Here is a 20,727-nt window from a genome sequence, read left to right as displayed (position 1 = left end):
GAGACCCAGTGTGCAAGCTGCTGCAGCTGCTACACCCCCCACTCCATACACACACACACACACACCCACACACCACCGCTGCACTCGCTGCCCCTCCCCATTTGTCTGATGTTTCGCTGTGCTTTAATAACAGGACTGATGCCATTTAAATCTCTCGCTTCAGTGGAACTCAGTGGAAATCCAGAGGCATAAGTGGGTTACTGAGTTTCTCCTTTTTCACCAAAATATGATAAGGCAATGAATTCAAGTCACTGTGTGAGCGCTGCTATGACAAGCTGTAAATAAACCTTATATTATTAATACTAATAACACTACTGCTAATAATAGTAATGACATATCTTATGAGCTGTGTCCTGACTTGGTTTGAAGGAAACCTTGCCACCCTCACTGCCCTCTCTTCCTCTGCCTTCCTTCTAGGGGGTGTCAGCCACAGTGCCCAGTGCCTAGGCTGTGCCCCCAATTCACCCCAATTCCCCCCTCCCTAACCAGCAGCCAGGCTGTGCACCTCATCCAACCCCCTTCACCCAGCGCCCAGGATGTGTCCCCAGTTCACCCCAATTCCCCCCTCCCTAACCTGCAGCCAGGCTGTGCACCTCATCCACCCCCCCTTACCCAGCGCCCAGGATGTGTCCCCAATTCACCCCAATTCCCCCCTCCCTAACCAGCAGCCAGGCTGTGCACCTCGTCCATCCCCTCCTTACCCAGCGCCCAGGCTGTGCCCCCAACTCCCTGGACATTATGCATCCCAACACAGCCAGATGGTAGTCCATCTCTATAACTAAAACACATCCTCATTTAGGAAACAGATTTGACGTTAATGAGTCTACAGGATGTTATTTAATAAAAAACAGCCTCTCCTCCTACATCTATGTTTTTCTCTACCAAACAACCCTCGTTCAATGGAAGGTATTTTAAGTAGTGCTTATTAATCAAGTCACCACAAATACTTTGCAAGGTATATTTCAATTTAGACTAAACAAAACCAGGAAACTGCTGAGTGATGTATTAAATCTTATTTGAATGGTAATGGTGGTTTGGACCTGAGAAGTGAGTGAGTGTGTGTGTATTGCACACTGTCTCTTACCTCTCTACCCTAGAGAGTAACCACTGCACCAGTGGAGGCTGGTGACTTGAGACCCACAGTAGAAGCGCGGATTGCACAGACCACAAAAGCGTCTTTCAAAAATTGCCAAATCAATTATTTTAACCTAAAACATTTAATAAAGACATTGATAGTAAAATGGAGAATGGAAATGAGAGGGCTACTTACATGCTGTTGGGAATGGACCGCAGCAGTAATTCAACTGGTTGACGTGTTCAGAGGCTTTCAGTGCAGGACAAGGGTTGAGGTGTTCAGAGGGTTCAGTGCAGGACAAGGGTTGAGGTGTTCAGAGGGTTCAGTGCAGGACAGGCTCATCATGGATGGATGGTGTTGGAGAAGAACTCTTCCACTGAGGGCAGGACAAGATTTGACTGGGAAGACAACAAACAAGAACACTACACAGTTAGACAAAAGAGTTAAGAATGAGTTAGTCCAAGCACGGATTAAAATCACATTGATGTGAAATAATGGGATTTAGTGATTGACTCTACAAACAGTAATGAGAGAAAATTGAAAGGGAACATTCAATTTGCCAGATGAGACATTGTTTCAGTTCATATCAGGAGAGAGTTGTAACTGGTGGTGGAGTGTTCATCCCCTCTTAGTCAGGGAACAGGAGGGGACTTGGCTGTAAATACAAATAGCAGCGCCATCCTAGGTTTGGGCAACAAGTTTGGGCAACCATGGAGTTAAACTCAGAATTGATATTCAAACACAGACTGCACATCTCGCCCACTTGACACATCAAAGTAGCCCAATAAACGTTCCTGAATAAAGCCCCGATCATTCACATACCTGGTGATAACTAACAACTGCGCGCGACACCTGATGTCTGGGGTTTCATCCATTTGCCATGCGTCAACCTCTCTTTTAATCTCATCTTTAATGGATGATGCGATAAAAGTGATCAAATCATTCTGAATTGATTTCTACATCCCAGAGAAGACAGTAGAAACTCCCATATGCTCAGCAAGTAAAGCATCGTAACATGCAATTACCTTTTCAAGTTGTACTAGTTGCCCTTGTTAGCGGAACTTTCCTTCTCATCATGCCCCTTTGCTTCACAACGTGTCCAAAAAGCCCAAAAATGGAGTATCCCTTTTTCTTCTTGTTTTTTGTTGCGCAGTTTGAATACGCAGACCTTCGTCCATTACATGATCAATGGGTCTTTTTCTCAGAAGCTTGAATCTGATGTGTGCAATGAAAGGGGTTCTTCAACAACAATTCCACTATGTTGTTCCACTACAACGTTAGTGTTAACTAGCCATTCTGGCGAGAAAAAAACTCCACTCGTCTAGTATCTAGCTACTTACTCGCTACTAAAGTTAGCAGGGCACTAATGGCACTAACTTGACACCAAAATAAAGTTATAAAACCAAGAAAACAACATATAATCTACCCCCTCTGTCTCCTGTAGTTTGAAGAAACTAATTTGAATGGAATTATATTTTTTTAAACGCTCCTTTCACTATTCACTATTTCAATCTATCCAACAACGTCACCAACTCACCAAGCTTCTAAATCAATCATGCGTAGTACTAGGTTCATTCTCTGATCCTTTGATTGGATAGACAACATGTCAGTTCATACTGCAAAAGCTTTGATTGGTTGGAGGATGTCCTCCGGAAGTGGTCATACTTACCATGTCGGTCTATGGAAAGAGGTGAGCAGCACGAGCCTCCCAGGTTTTGTAATGAAGTCAATGTAGTCAGAGAAGGATGGAAAATAGCTGTCCTCCAGCTACACCCTAGTGCTTTTGAGACTACTGTAAACCTTCATTGCAAAACAGTGGGTTTTATTCAGGTATTTGGTGATGTGAATATAGTTGGTGTATAGTTTTAGCTAAATATTTTCACTTTTGTAATGTTATTTTATTTGTAGTTTTATTCACTGAGCAGGATGGTCCTCCCCTTCCTCATCTGAGGAACCTCCACAGCACCACACACACACACACACACACACACACACACACACACACACACACACACACACACACACACACGCACTATTCATGCCTCAAGACACAACAAGAAACACTCCCTCCCCTCCTGGCTCACAAACACATTAAAGCATTTTTCAGCCTGAAGTGGACTCCCTCCATCCACACCATTTTCCCTGTAGTTAGTTACAGCTGGGAGGACCTTTATCTCTGTAGTATAACCCATACATACTGTACGCAGCCAACTCACAGATACTAAACATGCACTACAGTACCTGGCTTTCTGGTATACCTTTCATGATCCCACCTCCCCACCCCCACACAGACACACAAACACACCCACCACACACACACACAAGCAATCTTTTACACACTTCCAGCGAAACATCTATGAACCCCGTTGCCTTTACGATCCTGTCTGTCACAGACCATATAAAAAAGATTTAAGAAATAAAAAGAGACAATAAAACAACAACCTGTATTTAACTAGGCAAGTCAGTTAAGAACAAATTCTTATTTACAATGACAGCCTACCCTGGCCAAACCCGGACAACTCTGGGCCAATTGTGCACTGCCCTATGGGACTCCCAATCCCAGCCAGATGTGATTCAGCCTGGATTCAAACCAGGGACTGTAGTGACGCCTCTTGCACTGAGAAGCAGAGCCTTAGACCGCTGCGCATTAATAGGGTTTCAGACAGGGGACAAATATACGTATACAATAACTCTCTAAACTGTACGCAATCACATGTGCATTCGCTTGTACACTCAAATGAACTCTAAGATCCCCTTCCCCCATACTCCCCTCCTCCTTCCCCCATCCTCTCCTCCATCTCTTCCTCCCTTCCACCTTCCCCCATCCTCTCCTCCATCTCTTCCTCCCTTCCACCTTCCCCCATCCTCTCCTCCATCTCTCCCTCCCCTCCTCCTGTCCTGCCTGCTAATGAGATATCTTTCTAGGAGCTCACAAGTGAGTCGGAGCTTGGGGGTGCGGAGGTGTGTGCCTGTGCACTTTCCTGTGTGTGTGTGTGTGTGTGTGTGTGTGTGTGTGTGTGTGTGCTTACAGTGCAGGCTGATAGTGCTCCTAGCCTCACTTCACCCCCAGGTCAACTCATTTCCTTCACACTAATTACAGACAAGAATCTCAGGAAAGCTTTTGGTGTTTAAAGGCTTCCATGAAATTACAGTTTTATGGTATGGTTAAAGTCTGCATCTAATAAAGTAATTAGATGTATAAGATATAAACTTAGAACTGCATACTTGAGTATAGGTATTTAAAGGTAATGGTTTTCTGCACCATTATATTGGTGTGACTTTATTTAATAGATAATACATTTATCGATTATAAAAATTGATAAATAAACCTGGCAAACAAACCAAGACCAGTCACAAGTGACAGATCACCACTAGGATAACAAGGCTGCCAGACAGAGTCCACATTTTAAATAGGCTGTGGATTTGTGAGATGTGATTTGAATGTTAATACCCAGCGATTTTTCTTGCTGTGTGAGATGCTGTGAAATGTGGTGATGGGAATCGGTCCACTCTCAATAGAGAGATAAGAACAGAGTAGAGAGATAGCTCTTGACTCTCATTTACGCTACACCAGAACCACTGGTGAGTGGATTCCTACAATACCAAACAAAATACTTCTCATTATTCTCAGCAGTGAAGGATTATAACTCTATGAAGGTTTGAAGATGGGAAGGAAGGGATGGAGAGAAGAGACATTGGAAGGATGAAAATGCTTATTTTATTCATATTAATTGCTCATATGAATTGCTGTCTGGACACTTACTGTACCCTACCATTCTAATCATGAAGTATTTCTTCCCCATACACTGTCTATTCTAATAGATTCTACAAGGTCACTCCTTCTGCCGTGGACGGTTAGCAATTATACCGCTTACATATATTACCTTCCTCCAATACCCCCTCTGTTTTACACCTTCTCCCCCACACATATCACTGTCTACCCCCCTCTTCTTCAGGGGGATTTACCATAGAACCCCACCCCACCCCCATCCATGACCCAGTTCCAAGGAGATGAAGGGTAAGTGGGGAACATTGTGTTTGCCTCAGAGAGACGGGATGCTCTCTCTCCTCTCTCTTTCACCAGCGCCTCACACTTGGTTAGACATACACACTGCTTCCTTGTTTAAGCACATGGCTCCGGGGTCATCTGTGTTTTGTGTTGTTTAGTGCGCTTGGGATTAGGCCAGGGCACTGGGATGCCAGCTCAGGTTAGTTTAAGGAGTTGCTAAAGGAGACTGAATAATAACATTAAGGAGATAAAGAGATGCAGGGAAAACACAGAAACAGGCTCAATGACAAAGGAGAGGCTGACTGGGCTAGGAATGTGGGTATGTCGCCTCCCTATTCCACCTTGTTGTACCTTTTGTTTGTTTGTATGTGTGTGTGCACGCGCGCGTGTTTGTTGTGAAAGAAAGAAGCAGACTATATGTGTGAGCCCTTTGGTTTGTTTACTTGTTCATTTAATACTGGAGCCTTTGGCAAAATACAGTCTTTTATTGTTCATTTAATACTGGAGCTCTTGAGGAGATAGTATTGTATTGTTCATTTAATACTGGAGCTCTTGAGGAGATAGTATTTTATTGTTCATTTAATACTGGAGCTCTTGAGGAGATACAGTGTTGTATTGTTCATTTAATACTGGAGCTCTTGAGGAGATACAGTGTTGTATTGTTAATTTAATACTGGAGCTCTTGAGGAGATAGTATTGTATTGTTAATTTAATACTGGAGCTCTTGAGGAGATAGTCTTTTATTGTTCATTTAATACTGGAGCTCTTGAGGAGATAGTATTGTATTGTTCATTTAATACTGGAGCTCTTGAGGAGATAGTATTGTATTGTTCATTTAATACTGGAGCTCTTGAGGAGATAGTCTTTTATTGTTCATTTAATACTGGAGCTCTTGAGGAGATAGTATTGTATTGTTCATTTAATACTGGAGCTCTTGAGGAGATAGTATTGTATTGTTCATTTAATATTGGAGGTCTTGAGGAGATACAGTGTTGTATTGTTCATTTAATATTGGAGGTCTTGAGGAGATAGTATTGTATTGTTCATTTAATATTGGAGCTCTTGAGGAGATACAGTGTTGTATTGTTCATTTAATATTGGAGGTCTTGAGGAGATACAGCCATTTATTGTTCATTTAATACTGGAGCTCTTGAGGAGATACATCCATTTATTGTTCATTTAATACTGGAGCTCTTGAGGAGATACAGTGTTGTATTGTTCATTTAATATTGGAGGTCTTGAGGAGATACATCCATTTATTGTTCATTTAATACTGGAGCTCTTGAGGAGATACAGTGTTGTATTGTTTATTTAATATTGGAGCTCTTGAGGAGATACAGTGTTGTATTGTTTATTTAATATTGGAGCTCTTGAGGAGATACAGTGTTGTATTGTTTATTTAATATTGGAGCTCTTGAGGAGATACAAAATACAGTCGGACAGTTTGTTTACACGTGTAGTGTTTTTTTCTATGATCATATGGAACAGCTTCATAGTTGCCTTCACTCCCTTTTGGATGCTGTAAAATACAGAATTCCTCACAATCTGTAGGCCTACTTAACCACGAACACAGAGAAGCTGACACTTCTCCCTCCTCCCAAATGTCTCCATCCATCTCTCCAAAGATGTCCGCATTCTCCACCCTGATTCCCTACTTGAACCATGGTCCAATATATCTGACTGGATGGGAGACTGTGCTTTTCTTAGAAAAGGTCAGAGGTTGTCCAACACTGTATCCATGTTTACCCTCTAAGGAGAAAGATCTGTGTTATTCTTGGTGTCTCATAGTAAAAACAAGATCTTTTTATAGAACAGTTGAGGCCCAAATGAGGGTCCCCCATCCATCTTCTCTCCACTGGGGAATAAACTGTTGTGTTTGCTTTTGATTTATGTCTGTACATGCTTGCTAGTGCGAGTGTGTGTGTGTGAGTGAGAGAGAGAGAGAGAGAGTGTTAACTATAAGTATGTACAGGTAATTGACAAAATAATGGAAACACTTCAGTAAATGAGATATACAAAGTATGTTGAAAGCAGGTCCTTCCACACAGGTGTGGTGCCTGAGTTAATTAAGCAATTAACATCCCATCATGCTTAGGGTCATGTATAAAAATGCTGGTCAGGCCATTATTTTGGCTATCTGGGCTTTGCCCCCATAGGATGACAAGGCCTCCATCCACAGGGCACAAGTGGTCACTGAATGGTTTGATGCGCATAAAAATGAGGTAAACCATATGCCATGGCTGTCTCGGTCCCCGCATCTCAACCCAATTGAACACTGAAGTATATAGGCCTCTAGCAGTATGTTTGCATTAGACATGCGGAGAGAACTGTCTGAGAACATGAAGTCAGCTCTTTGTAATGTGTGATCATAAACACTGATAACCGGCTCAGTTTAAACCCAGCTGTGTACAGTCATTTTTGGCAGACATTCTTACACATCCGTCTAATCCACTCCCAGGGTTATTGGTTGGTGCTTAGACAAAATAACAGGCAAGGAGACATGATAAGAATTCTTCTACTAGATATGCAGGGATTTTGAATATTCCTGAACATTTGACAAAGGGGCTAATCCAAACCCCCCTAGCTCAGATGTGATAGAGTAACCAAGCAGGAGAGAAATCCTGTGGGTATTGCCTTAAGGATTTACCATTGCATTCCCCGCTGGCTAGAAGAAAACAACTTCCTCCCTCAGCCAGCGGCCTCCAACAGTCCTGGTTGGGTCTGTGCTCACTAACATTAAATCACACAGATGTGAATGACCTTTTGAGCTCTATCCTCTCTCCCTCTCTGTCCCCTTCTATCTTCCCCCCTCTCTTTCTTTCTCTCTCCCTCTCTGTCCCCTTCTATCTTCCCCCCTCTCTTTCTTTCTCTCTCCCTCTCTGTCCCCTTCTATCTTCCCCCCTCTCTTTCTTTCTCTCTCCCTCTCTGTCCCCTTCTATCTTCCCCCTCTCTTTCTTTCTCTCTCCCTCTCTGTCCCCTTCTATCTTCCCCCCTCTCTTTCTTTCTCTCTCCCTCTCTGTCCCCTTCTATCTTCCCCCCTCTCTTTCTTTCTCTCTCCCTCTCTGTCCCCTTCTATCTTCCCCCCTCTCTTTCTTTCTCTCTCCCTCTCTGTCCCCTTCTATCTCCCCCACTCTCTTTCTTTCTCTCTCCCTCTCTGTCCCCTTCTATCTTCCCCCCTCTCTTTCTTTCTCTTTCTCTCTCTCTCGCGTGCATGCGTGTATGTATACTGGCTGGTGCCATCTGTGCGTTTGTGCATATGCATGTGTGTGTGTGTGTGCGTGTGAGGCGGCCAAAGTCTTCACTACACTGAACTCTGGAGGTGAATCTTGAATGACGTAGAGAGGCCAGGTTGGCACTGACCCTTAGAACAAGAACAGTCCCCTCAGCATGGTCCCCAACCACCATCCTCAGATGCAGAGAGGGAGGTCCGTATGGATAAAACAGAGCTGTGTGCGACGGTGTGTCGGTTTGTGTCCGTGTGTGTGTTGCTTGTGTGTGGAATGTGTGTGTTTTACATGTGCTGAAGCCTGTTTCTGATTTGGGGCGTACAATCAGACATCGACTGCCAACTCCCCATATGGTAGTGACAATTAGGACATGGAAGTTTGGAGTGGATACAGGAATGAACCTGAGGGAGATTTGGCATGGGTTAAGGAGTGAGATGTTGGGACAAGTGGGAGAAGGGAAGGGAGAGAAGAAGAATGAGATGTGATGACAAGTGGGAGAAGGGAAGGGGGAGAAGAAAAATGAGATGTGACGAGTTGGAGAAGGGAAGGGAGAGAAGAGGGAAAGGCAAAGACAAAAGGAAGTCTCCATTGATTTCCTGTTAGTGTCACATGTCGCCTGAGAGAGAGGCTGGCTCTCCCATGGCGAGCTCCAACAGTGTGCTTTTAATTAGGAGGAGGAGCAAGGGAAGGAGGGATGGAAGGAGGAATGGATGTGTTCACCAGGCTGGGACCGTGCCGTTTTGTGTCTATAGGCTTCATGCTACAGCACTTTCACTTCTGTGAAGTGTTCCCTCCCCAACTGGAGAGACAATCACTATTTCCCCCTCATAACTCACTGTGAATTTATGTTCATTATCCAACTGCCCGCCCACATTTTCCTTCTAACGCACACAGTAGCAGTGTGTATGTGTGTGTGTGTGGGGGGGGGGGGGGGGGGGGTGCGTGTGTGTATTTATGTGTGTGCTTGTGTGTGAATATGCAGTCCCCAGCGGCAGTTAATGTAGACAAACAAATGTAAAGTCTCTTGTTCCCTTTGGGGGTGAGTGTCAATTCAACCTTGAGAGAGAAATAACACAAGAGAGAGAGAGTGAGAGAGACACAATATACTGCCATGGGGAACGAAAGAAGAGAGAGAGAGAGAAAGGACTGCTATGGGGACACAGGAAAGGAGGATATGAGAAAGACGGAGAGCGGGACAGAGAGAGAGAGAGAGAGAGAGAGAGAGGACTGCAATGGGGACACAGGAAAGGAGGATATGAGAAAGAGAGAGAGCGAGACAGAGAGAGAGAGAGAGAGAGAGAGAGGACTGCAATGGGGACACATGAAAGGAGGATGAGAGAGTGAGACAGAGAGAGAGAGAGAAAGCGCAAGAGACGTGTACTGCCATGGGGAAAGAAGAGGGAGAGAGAGAGAGAGAGCGAAAGACTGCCATGGGGACACAGGAAAGGAGGATATGAAAGAGAGAGAGCGAGACAGAGACAGAGAGATCCGATTGCCATAGGGCCACAGGAAAAGAAACAGGAGAGACGAGAGAGAAAGAGAGATGGAAAATAAACATGCATAAGATAAATGGTTGTTCATCATGTCAGTTTAGTTGACAGTTTATGGTGACTCCATGTAGTTATTTGTCTAATACAGCCTATCCACTGCTCAACAACCCCCATGTAGGATATATCTGGATACAGTATATCCAGTGACACAAACACATTACCTCTCACTGGGCTCTCCTTCCATCCCATCCATACATGGAGACAAGACCCTCCGTGCTCAGCTGGCCTGCCTTAGGACAGGGTTGGGGACAAATCCATTTCAATCTCATTCAATTCAGGAAGTACACTGACATTCTTATTCCAATCCTCTTCTATGCTTTTCAATGAGGAAAATGTTGAATTGGAATTTAGGGCTCGATTCAATCCGTAGTGCAGAAGATCAGCGTTAAAGGCAATGCTTCCGTGTACATGGATACTGCATTCACGGTGAATGCTGCATATGTTGGCTCAATTGGAAATTACATTTAAATTTCAACCACGCTACAACACAGACCTTCCATCCTACGGACTGAATCTAGCCTTTGGTTAACTTTCTGAATTGACTGGAATTAATATGGAATTGATCCCAACCCTAGTCCCAATGCTCCCTTGTCCTGCCTCAAATCCAACCCCATGCTCCCTTTTTCTGCCCCTACTTCCAGCCCCATGCTCCCCTCTCCTGCCCCTACCTTCAGCCCCATGCTCCCCTGTCCTGCCCCTACTTCCAGCCCCATGCTCCCCTGTCCTGCCCCTACTTCCAGCCCCATGCTCCCCTGTTCTGCCCCTACCTTCCGCCCCATGCTCCCCTGTCCTGCCCCTACATCCAGCTCCATGCTCCCGAGGAGGACCAGTGTTTCTCTGGCTGCTGAGGTTACATTGAGACACGGCTGTCCCCTCAGTCCTCACCAGGACACACACTCCACTGCTCTGCTCCGTCTGTTGGGAGACTACATACACAGATGGTCCAGAATCTGTTGTGTATGAGGATGGAGTCTGGGGTTTCAAATGTCTGTCGGTCGACCTGTTCAATGCAGGGTATGATATGATGGCGGTGGTGCGTGTCCATAACAGGGAATCTAGTGGCATGGTTGCATTATGATGCATCGTAGAAAGTGCATCATCACCAGCGGGGTGATTTGCACAGAGTCTGCGCAGTGTGTAGTAGAGATTAAACTAGGTTATGTAACCAGCTATCCCCTAGGACTCAGCCCTAACCCATCTGACCTTGCTCCTAACCCCTCTCATTTGGGCCTTAGTTTGTCTGTTTGGCTCTGAGCTATGCTACGAGTGTTGTGGAGTTGATATAAGAGGAGTGCGTACAGAATGATGATACACTATTGCATGGTCTGTGACATCTCTGCCTGTGGCTTTAAAATCATTGATCCGGACTAAAAAAATTCAAAAACACGTTCAAAGGTTAGGGGTATTTTCTGCTAGAATGATTGAGAAAGGGAAGGCCAGGATGTGGGGGGTGGTAGGTTGGTAGGGGGAGGCAGCTGGAGACGTGCCCATGTTGGAGGCTCTCGCATGGGCAGCTGGTGGTATGACGGCCCCAGGCTGCTAGTTCTTTCCATGGCGCTCCAGGCCTGTGAGTGCAGGAAGAGGCTAATCCTGACTGCAAGGCAGAGGACACTCTGGCCATCTAACATGGTGCCATCTAACATGGTGCCATCTAACATGCTGCCATCTAACATGGTGCCATCTAACATGGTGCCATCTCTCTGTTCGCATTCACTGTGTGTAACTTTTTCACAGTCACACATAACGTATTCCACCTCTAGCTCATACACACACACACACACACACACTTTGTTCACTTTCACTTTCCTCCTCCACATGCACAAACACACACCTACCTACACACAGATATAACACACACACACACACATTCTAATCCTCACACCTTCCCATTCCAGAGAGACCGTATGTTAACATCCAGGGGTCTGTTACCCAGATCTTCCTTTCACACGGCGATGACTCAATGACAGGTGTCACTCGAGATCCCCCTCTGCCACAGCTTGCCCTGACAGATAAGAGACACAAAATGCACATTCAAGAAACAGAAAACTGGACTGGGCTTACACAGCAGAAACTTCCAAAAATAACAAATGTATGGTTAACAGGTGTTATAGCACTCGAAAAAAAACAGGCAGACATATTTATCTTCTTACACTCGGGCTTTATTCAAACACGTATACTGACATCTGACGGATCCTCAGTGACGTCTTCCTCAGATGAAAAGATCCCTGTCTGTGTCACACTGTTCTGTAAATTACAAGTCACTTAGTGTCGTTTATTAGCCTCGGTACTGGGTGAATGTACAGTATGTTTCTAAGTGTGTCTTGGCAATGTGAAATCATGTGTTGAGCATAGCAGAGGGATAACAGTGATGGTTCTATAAAGACGGTGTGTTTAATGATGTCATGCAGGAGAGGAAAGGCCAGAGCCAGACAAGAGTCCAGACAGTTGTGGTTAAGGGCGCTGTACTGCAGCGCCAGCTGTGCCATCAGAGTCCCTGGGTTCGCGCCCAGGCTCTCTCGTAACCGGCCGCGACCGGGAGGTCCGTGGGGCGACGCACAATTGGCCTAGCGTCGTCCGGGTTAGTGAGGGCTTGGTCGGTAGGGATGTCCTTGTCTCATCGCGCACCAGCGACTCCTGTGGCGGGCCGGGTGCAGTGCGCGCTAACCAAGATTGCCAGGTGTACGGTGTTTCCTCCGACACATTGGTGCGGCTGGCTTCCGGGTTGGATGCGCGCTGTGTTAAGAAGCAGTGCGGCTAGGTTGGGTTGTGTATCGGAGGACGCATGACTTTCAACCTTCGTCTCTCCCGAGCCCGTACGGGAGTTGTAGCGATGAGACAAGATAGCAGCTACTACAACAATTGGATACCACGAAATTGGGGAGAAAAAAAGGGGTAAAAAAAAAGGAAAAAAAAGAGTCCAGACAGTTGAAGGACAAACTGCCTAAAGGCTCAATGTGTTGATGTCAGCTCAGCTCCTCGGGTATGAAGTGCTAACACTGTTGCAGTACTCACTTTTCTGTTTTGGGGAGGAAAATATATATATATATATATATATATATATATATATATATATATATATATATATACAGTGGGGCAAAAAAGTATTTAGTCAGCCACCAATTGTGCAAGTTCTCCCACTTAAAACGATGAGAGAGGCCTGTAATTTTCATCATAGGTACACTTCAACTATGACAAACAAAATGAGAAAAAAAAATCCAGAAAATCACATTGTAGGATTTTTAATTAATTTAATTGCAAATTATGGTGGAAAATAAGTATTTGGTCACCTACAAACAAGCACGATTTCTGGCTCTCACAGACCTGTAACTTCTTCTTTAAGAGGCTCCTCTGTCCTCCACTCGTTACCTGTATTAATGGCACCTGTTTGAACTTGTTATTAGTATAAAAGACACCTGTCCACAACCTCAAACAGTCACACTCCAAACTCCACTATGGCCAAGACCAAAGAGCTGTCAAAGGACACCAGAAACAAAATTGTAGACCTGCACCAAGCTGGGAAGACTGAATCTGCAATAGGTAAGCAGCTTGGTTTGAAGAAATGAACTGTGGGATCTTTTTAAGTGGGAGAACTTGCACAATTGGTGGCTGACTAAATACTTTTTTGCCCCACTGTATATACAGTGTTACTGTGTTACTGTACTACTGATGTGAGACTGGTGTTAAAAACACTAGTACACAATTGTGGGAACATACACACTCACACACACACACACACAAACACACTCTAAAACAGCAGTATGCACAGCATTCCTGACATCTACAGTACCTCCTCTATCCCAGGCAGGCCTTTTATGGTCACAGTGATCAATACTGCACATGTTTTATGGTGAGTCCAGGCAGGCAGCTTCAAACATTCCCATCTCTAACTCTCACTCCCTTCCTGCACCTCTCCTCTCCTCTCACTCCATAGGAGACACTAACCAGGGGTCTGAGGAGCTCCAGCTCAAGCTTCCCTATGGGCCCTGGTGAAAAGTAGTGCACTATGTAGGGAATATGGTACCATTTAGGACACACCCTACAGTATGTCTACTAACAGCCAAGCATCCACTCCCTCCAGCATTCAGCAGACCTGTATTGGCCTCCCTCTATCTGAGTTCCCAAACTGCGAGGGGGGAGGAAGGCGCTGTGGAGCTCCTTTTAAACCTCAGCCTAAGCTCTTATTTCATGGTTGGGTTTACCTTTCAGTCCGACTCACAATGAGCCATGCACCATTGGAGCCACTTAGCAATGAAATATATATATATTTTTTGGTGGACGTGTCACTCTGTGCAGAAGGCAACCTGGCTCTGGACACCTGGCTAATGTGGGTCTGAGGTGACTCCATGCTCCACTTGTTTTGGCCAGGCCGCCTTCTGGTTTAACTGGTGCAGTTGGACTGGCTGCCTGGAGCCCACGGCTAACTTACATAGACAGGCTTCTCCTCTCCCACATACACATACATTTTAATACAGCACTACACACAACACAACACCACACCACACTACACTACACAATGCCATTTACACACCAGAACAACACCGTTAAGTCAACACAATCTGCACCTCACACAGAGGAGGGATCACTAAGAGGATTCCCAAAAAGAGAGAGAGTGTGTGTGTGTAAAATGTGTTCTGTGGTAGCTCAATTCCTATTGGGATTATTTTGGCTCCTCTCTGGTACATTTGAGCATCTTTTTCTTGGGTTTGATATCCTATTGTTTGGTTTGATATCCTACAGCCCCTCAAAATAACCCCATTTATTTCACTGTGCTGAAACTGTGTTGTTGGGTTGGAACATGTATTCTTTTGGGGTATAGCAGAGACTATAATGGATCTAATACATGTGGAGATTGCAGTCTGTCTCAATTTCAGAGAGAACACTTGTTTGGATTCATGCTTTTCTATCTGTCTCCTCTCCTCCGTAATTCATCTCTGACTTCTGCTGTTGAACTTGAAGAAGCGAAGCTCATTGGTCTAACTCGACTATCTCTACATTCTCTGTCAAAATCCTCTCACTCATCCGCTTTCATGATAAGATATTGCGCGCTCGTACTTCTTTGCTCTTCCTTCAAAATTTTTGAGACATGTTGGTAGACAGTACGTTATGTATAATCTCCTTTCATATTTGACTAATTCTCTTTTTCTCTCTCCCCCTCTATCATCCCTCTGTCTTCATCTCTCTCCCCTCTCTCTCTTCATCATCCCTCTCTCTCTCTCCTTCCCCCCTCTCTCTTCATCCATCCCTGTCTCTCTCTTTATCTCTCCATCTCTCCCCCACCCTCTCTTTTCATCCACCCCTGTATCTCTCTCTCTCTCTCTCTCTCTCTGTTTCCTTGTCTCCATGTAGAGTCTGTGAGCAGGTGAGTGCGGGATCCTGTCTGCCCCACTGTCCAGCGACATAATGAGCTGGAGCTTCCTCACGCGGCTGCTGGAGGAGATCCACAACCACTCCACCTTCGTGGGGAAGCTGTGGCTCACCGTGCTTGTCGTCTTCCGCATCGTCCTCACCGCCGTCGGGGGAGAGTCCATCTACTATGACGAGCAGAGCAAGTTCGTCTGCAACTCGGGCCAGCCGGGCTGCGAGAATGTCTGCTACGATGCCTTCGCGCCGCTATCGCACGTCCGCTTCTGGGTCTTCCAGATCATCCTGGTGGCCATGCCATCTCTCATGTACATGGGCTACGCCGTCAACAAGATCGCCCGGCTGGACGAGGACAAGGGCGGGGGAGGGTTGACCACTGAGACAGGGGGAGGGGATGGAGGGGGCTACACCCACCGGAGGCCCAGGAAGATCTGCTTTGGGGCGCGGCAGCACCGGGGAATAGAGGAGGACCAGGACCAGGACCAAGAGGATGACCCTATGATCTACGAGGTGCCTGAGCCCGAGCCCCCTCGCCGGGTCGACCCGCTGGCCCCGCGGCCCAAGCCCAAGGTACGCCATGACGGGCGGCGGCGTATCCAGGGTGACGGGCTGATGCGTATCTACGTGCTGCAGCTGGTGACTCGCACGGCGCTGGAGGCAGGCTTCCTGGCGGGCCAGTACCTGCTGTACGGCTTCCGTGTGATTCCTGTGTTCGTGTGCTCCTTCGAGCCCTGCCCCCACAGCGTGGACTGCTTCGTGTCACGGCCCACGGAGAAGACCATCTTCCTGCGCATCATGTACGGTGTCACGGTGCTCTGCCTCACCCTCAACGTGTGGGAAATGCTGCACCTGGGCATCGGGACCATCTGTGACATCCTCCGCCGTCGCCGCTGCCCACCCCAGGAGGACGAGTACCAGCTGGGGCTGCTGGGACCCAGCGTAGGGGTCTCCGTGGGGGTGCCCGGGCCGGAGCCGGGAGCAGGGGGAGGGGTGGTGGGGGATGGGGGTGCTGAGTACGTGGGGTACCCGTTCTCGTGGAACGCCCCGTCAGCTCCACCAGGCTACAACATCGTGGTGAAGCCGGAACAGATTCCTTACACAGACTTGAGCAACGCCAAGATGGCGTGCAAGCAGAACCGGGCCAACATCGCCCAGGAGGAGCAGCAACAGTTTGGAAGCAACGAGGACAATTTCCCCACGGGAGGGGAGGCCCGCGTGGCCCTCAACAAGGACATGATCCTGCATGCCCATGACCAGCTAGAGGCAGCCATCCAGGCCTACAGCCAGCAGCACAGGGCAGAGGAACACCTGGGGGACAACCATGATGACAAGCCCCAAAGCAACATCACCCAGGCCCAGCCAAAGCCTCAGCCTCACAAGGAGCGCAAGCACCGCTTCAAACACGGCAAGGGGGGCAGCAGTGGAGAAGGGACTGGAAGCAGCAGCAACAGCAGTAGTAGCAAGTCAGGGGTGGGCAAGCCTTCTGTGTGGATTTGACCCCATACACACACAAATAGACAAACACACACACACTCAAGCCCTGGCCTGAGCCAGCACTGACGGAGCCCCATATCCGTGTAGTGTATGTGTCAGTGAGGGAAGGGGTGGTCCCGAAAACACCAGCGCCAGCCCTGAATGGAGAGCTGAGGTAGTGGGATGTCATGCTGTCTTTCTGTGGATATTTCAACACCATGTTGTGCCTTTAAAAATCCCACAAGCTGGAGGAGACTAGCCTACAGTAGTAATATGTCAGTGTGGACAGGCGAGGAGAGGTGTGTCAAGAGCACTAGGGATTTTTCAGCAGGCAGTTGTGTGTCTGGGTTGTCGCTGTCTAACCTACAAGACCCCGACACAACTCTCTGAAACAGTCTCTAGTGTTTCTGAACTCTTCCAGTTCTGAAGCAGACACTTGTTCTCTGTTGTTTTCCTACTGTCCCGTCTTCCAGTAGCCTGACGACTCACAGTAAATTATTCTGTAGTTCGCTGCATACTTTAGTCTGAGCCTGCCATTATTGAAGTCGTTTGTGGTGACGAAGGGCACATGGGGCATTGTACAAACAAAGTCATTAGCGATTGGATCGTCTCTAACCAATCAGAGTCCATGAGGAATTTTCAAACTGAATGTGTTGGCATTCGGTGAAGGGTTGGGGAGGTACTCAGATCCAGACTCATTGAGGAGAAGAAACTAACGTCTGTGGGTGTGGTGTAGCGTTTGGCCGGAGCAAGGATTCTGGGCAGCCAGGCAAGTCTTCTAGAGGATATTGGGCTGAGAAAATTACTAAATCGTTATCACCATCTCTTTTTGGGGATTTCTGATCCATTTATTTATATCCCGTCCATTCTCTTGGTGATCCTGATTTCCATGCCACATTTTGATCAAGATAATCTGCTGGCTGACTTTCTGCAAAGTCACAGACTTCATAATACATTGGCATCAGAATGAATGGACATCATAATGCAATGACATCGCAATACAAACACCGTATAAAACAATGACTTTATAATGCAATGACATCATAATGCAATGAATGACATTGTAATACAAAGACAGTATAAAACAATGACTTTATAATGCAATGGCATCATAATGCAATGAATGACATCATAATACAAAGACAGTATAAAACAATGACTTTATAATGCAATGACATCATAATGCAATGAATGGCATTGTAATACAAATACAGTATAAAACAATGACTTTATAATGCAATGACATCATAATGCAATGAATGACATCATAATACAAAGACAGTATAAAACCATTGCTTTTAATGCAATGACATCATAATGCAATGACTTCCTAATGCAGGGATAATAATGAAAAGGTCAATCACAATGTAGATGTTCAAATTCCCTGAAGGCTATTGTCTGTCTATTTTCTCTCCAAGGTCGCTGATGTTTAATATGTGTGTGACTTTATATTTGACCCAGGCCAAGTCTTTGAGTGCATGCATCTTCCAGGTGGAGGGACTGATCATGGCTTGATCAGATGAAAGTGGTCAGGGAGATGGTTGATGGAGACAGAGTCTGGTGAAGAGGGCTACTCTTGTAGCCACTGGAGTTCCCCTCCTTCACAATGTGTATGAGAAGCAATTATTCTCACCATTAATTATTACCATTTATTGACAACTCCCTGTGTAAACCTGCACTCTTTTCACTTTATTTTCTCTGTGTTTCTCTGTCACTAGTTCTCTCCATTTTGGACCTGTGTAAGGTTTTCTCAGTACTGGGTTGACATTTTATCTGTCTGATTATTGAGTGCCCCCTGGTGGTAAACTAAGGATTTATCATCCCGTTAGTACAACATTACTTACTTTAATTTGGTATTTTACTAGTACTTACTAATTTCGAGTTACCAATGATCACCCAACATTCCAAACACCTGAAGTTAGTCTCTCCAGTTACACAGCAGCCCCCTGTTTCCTTTTCAACCTCTTCCTTCCAAGAACCTTCCTCACAGTGTTCAATATGAGACCAACAAGGCTGGAATAAAAACAGCTCTCCAAGCTAGCCGTGTTGATGAAGATCTGCCTCTCTGTTCTCCTCTGTCCAAGTATTTCTCTGAACTGCCATATAGGCTCTGTCCCAAATAGCGCCCTACTCCCCTTGGGCCCTGGTCAAAAGTACTGCAATATATAGGGAATAGGGTGCCATTTGGGATGAAGCTATAGAGACCAAACACTGTTAGTGTGATGACGGCAGCGTCACTGCCATTGCCAAGACAACGTTAGGCTACTATGCAGCCAGGTTGTCATGTAGCTTTGCTAAGGAATACTGTGGCCATGCTACCTGAATCACAAAGGAGAAGAACCTGTGTGCTGTATGTAAGACCAATCCTTTGTATTTTTTGTAAAAGTCGCTCTGTTTTCTATTATGTGTAAGTGTGTTTCGGTGTGTTTTGGGAGGTCTAATGTAGCAGAAGTTAAATTGGTTTCCGTTTTTTTTTGACCAGTGGTGTTTTTCAAACAAAACTTTTTTTCTTCAATAAAGATTTTTAAAATAAACAATAAAGATTGTTTTTACAGATAATTTCTTCTATAATTGTTTTTCTTTCATTGCCTTCAAATTGTACAAATAATATATTTTTATAGGTACAATAGTTGTGTATCATGTTGTTGATGTGTAAAATAAAAAATGTAATTGCCAAATGTATCCTTGTTTGGAAATAGACTCGAATTTGCCATGTAGCAAACTTCTGGGCCCATATTCAGAAATCATCTCAGGGTAGGAGTGCTGATCTAAGATCAGTTTGGCCTTTTAGATTGTAATTACACTCCTCAGTGTACAAAACATTAAGAACACCTGCTCTATCCATGACATAGACTGACCAGCTGAATCCAGGTGAAAGTTATGATCCATTATTAATCCCACTTGTTAAATCCACTTCAATCAGTGTAGGTGAAGGGGAGGAGTTTTAAGCCATGAGACATGGATTGTGTATGTGTGCCATTCAGAGAGTGAATGGGCAAGACCAAATATTTAAGTGCCTTTGAATAGGGTATGGTAGTAGATGCCAGGCGCACGCACTGGTTTGTGTCGAGAACTGCAACGCTTTTGGGTTTTTGATGCTCAACAGTCAATCAATCAATTCAATCAAGAATGGTCCACCACCCAAACCGCATACAGTCAACTAAAGTTCTGAGTAGTGCTGACCAGCTGTGTGTATAGGAGCGTGCCAGATTTTGGGCATGGGGGAGAAACTGCCAAATCTTTCTTAGCTCTGCTCGACAGTAACTTTTCCCAATTTTAGGACTAATAATCTTGCTCTTTCTGTCCTAGTTGTACTGTTGGTTTACTATGGGTAGACCTTTCTCCTGATAGGCCTCTCTTAAATCTCACTAACCTATGTAAATCAATCAATTAATCAAATGTATTTATAAAGCCCTTTTTACATCAGACGATGTCACAAAGTGCATTGCAGAAACCCAGCCTAAAACCCTAAACAGCAAGTAATGCAGATATAGAAGCCAACTAATAGTACTTCATAACCTATAGTAACCAATTCAAACGGGGAAAAAAGCATTCCTTGTAAGTAATAATCCTAAAGCCTATTGTACATGTTCAGTGCCACGTGTCCATGGTTATAAGGCAGCCAACAGGCAGGCATAAATCACAGGAAGTACTCCGTCCAGTCAGCTTCTCTTCTGGCAGTGATTGGCTGATTGGTATGGACGCCAGGCTCTATCTATACTCACTCTGCTCTGATCCCCGCAAGCCGCAGGTGTTATATCAACCGCCCAATGAAATGAAATCACATTTTATTGGTCGCATACACATATTTTGCAGATATTAACGCAAGTGCAGCAAAATGCTTATGTTTCTAGCTCCAACAATGCAGTAATACCTGACAATACAAAAGAATAGACACAAATCCTTCAAAAAATGAAGAAAGGAATTAAGAAATATCAGAACGAGCAATGTCAGATTCAGGAATATAAATATTTTTGTGTATAGACATTATGGACTGTATATGAATATAAAAGGTGTGTACAGCCGTAGTTA

The 20,727-nt window shown here is 45.3% G+C and overlaps 1 protein-coding gene and 1 pseudogene across 3 annotated transcripts in view; one reads left to right on the top strand and one right to left on the bottom strand.

The window, feature by feature from the left end:
• Positions 1–19,394, top strand: part of LOC110538149 (gap junction gamma-1 protein-like) — a 36,662-nt gene extending 17,268 nt beyond the window's left edge. For 2 of the 3 annotated variants that reach the window (XM_036938213.1, XM_021624779.2), the window contains exon 2: positions 15,208–19,394. In XM_036938213.1, the coding sequence (XP_036794108.1) occupies positions 15,262–16,719 (1,458 nt within the window). In that variant the 5' untranslated portion in view covers positions 15,208–15,261 and the 3' untranslated portion in view covers positions 16,720–19,394. Of the gene's footprint in view, positions 1–5,084; positions 5,404–15,207 lie in introns of those variants that run through there. The other variant, XM_036938212.1, reaches the window with a different exon arrangement.
• Positions 11,745–20,727, bottom strand: part of LOC110538150 — a 31,535-nt pseudogene continuing 22,552 nt past the window's right edge.

This window comes from Oncorhynchus mykiss, chromosome 12, assembly GCF_013265735.2.
Source record: "Oncorhynchus mykiss isolate Arlee chromosome 12, USDA_OmykA_1.1, whole genome shotgun sequence".
Taxonomy (NCBI): domain Eukaryota; kingdom Metazoa; phylum Chordata; class Actinopteri; order Salmoniformes; family Salmonidae; genus Oncorhynchus; species Oncorhynchus mykiss.
This window is presented reverse-complemented; position numbering and strand designations above follow the sequence as displayed.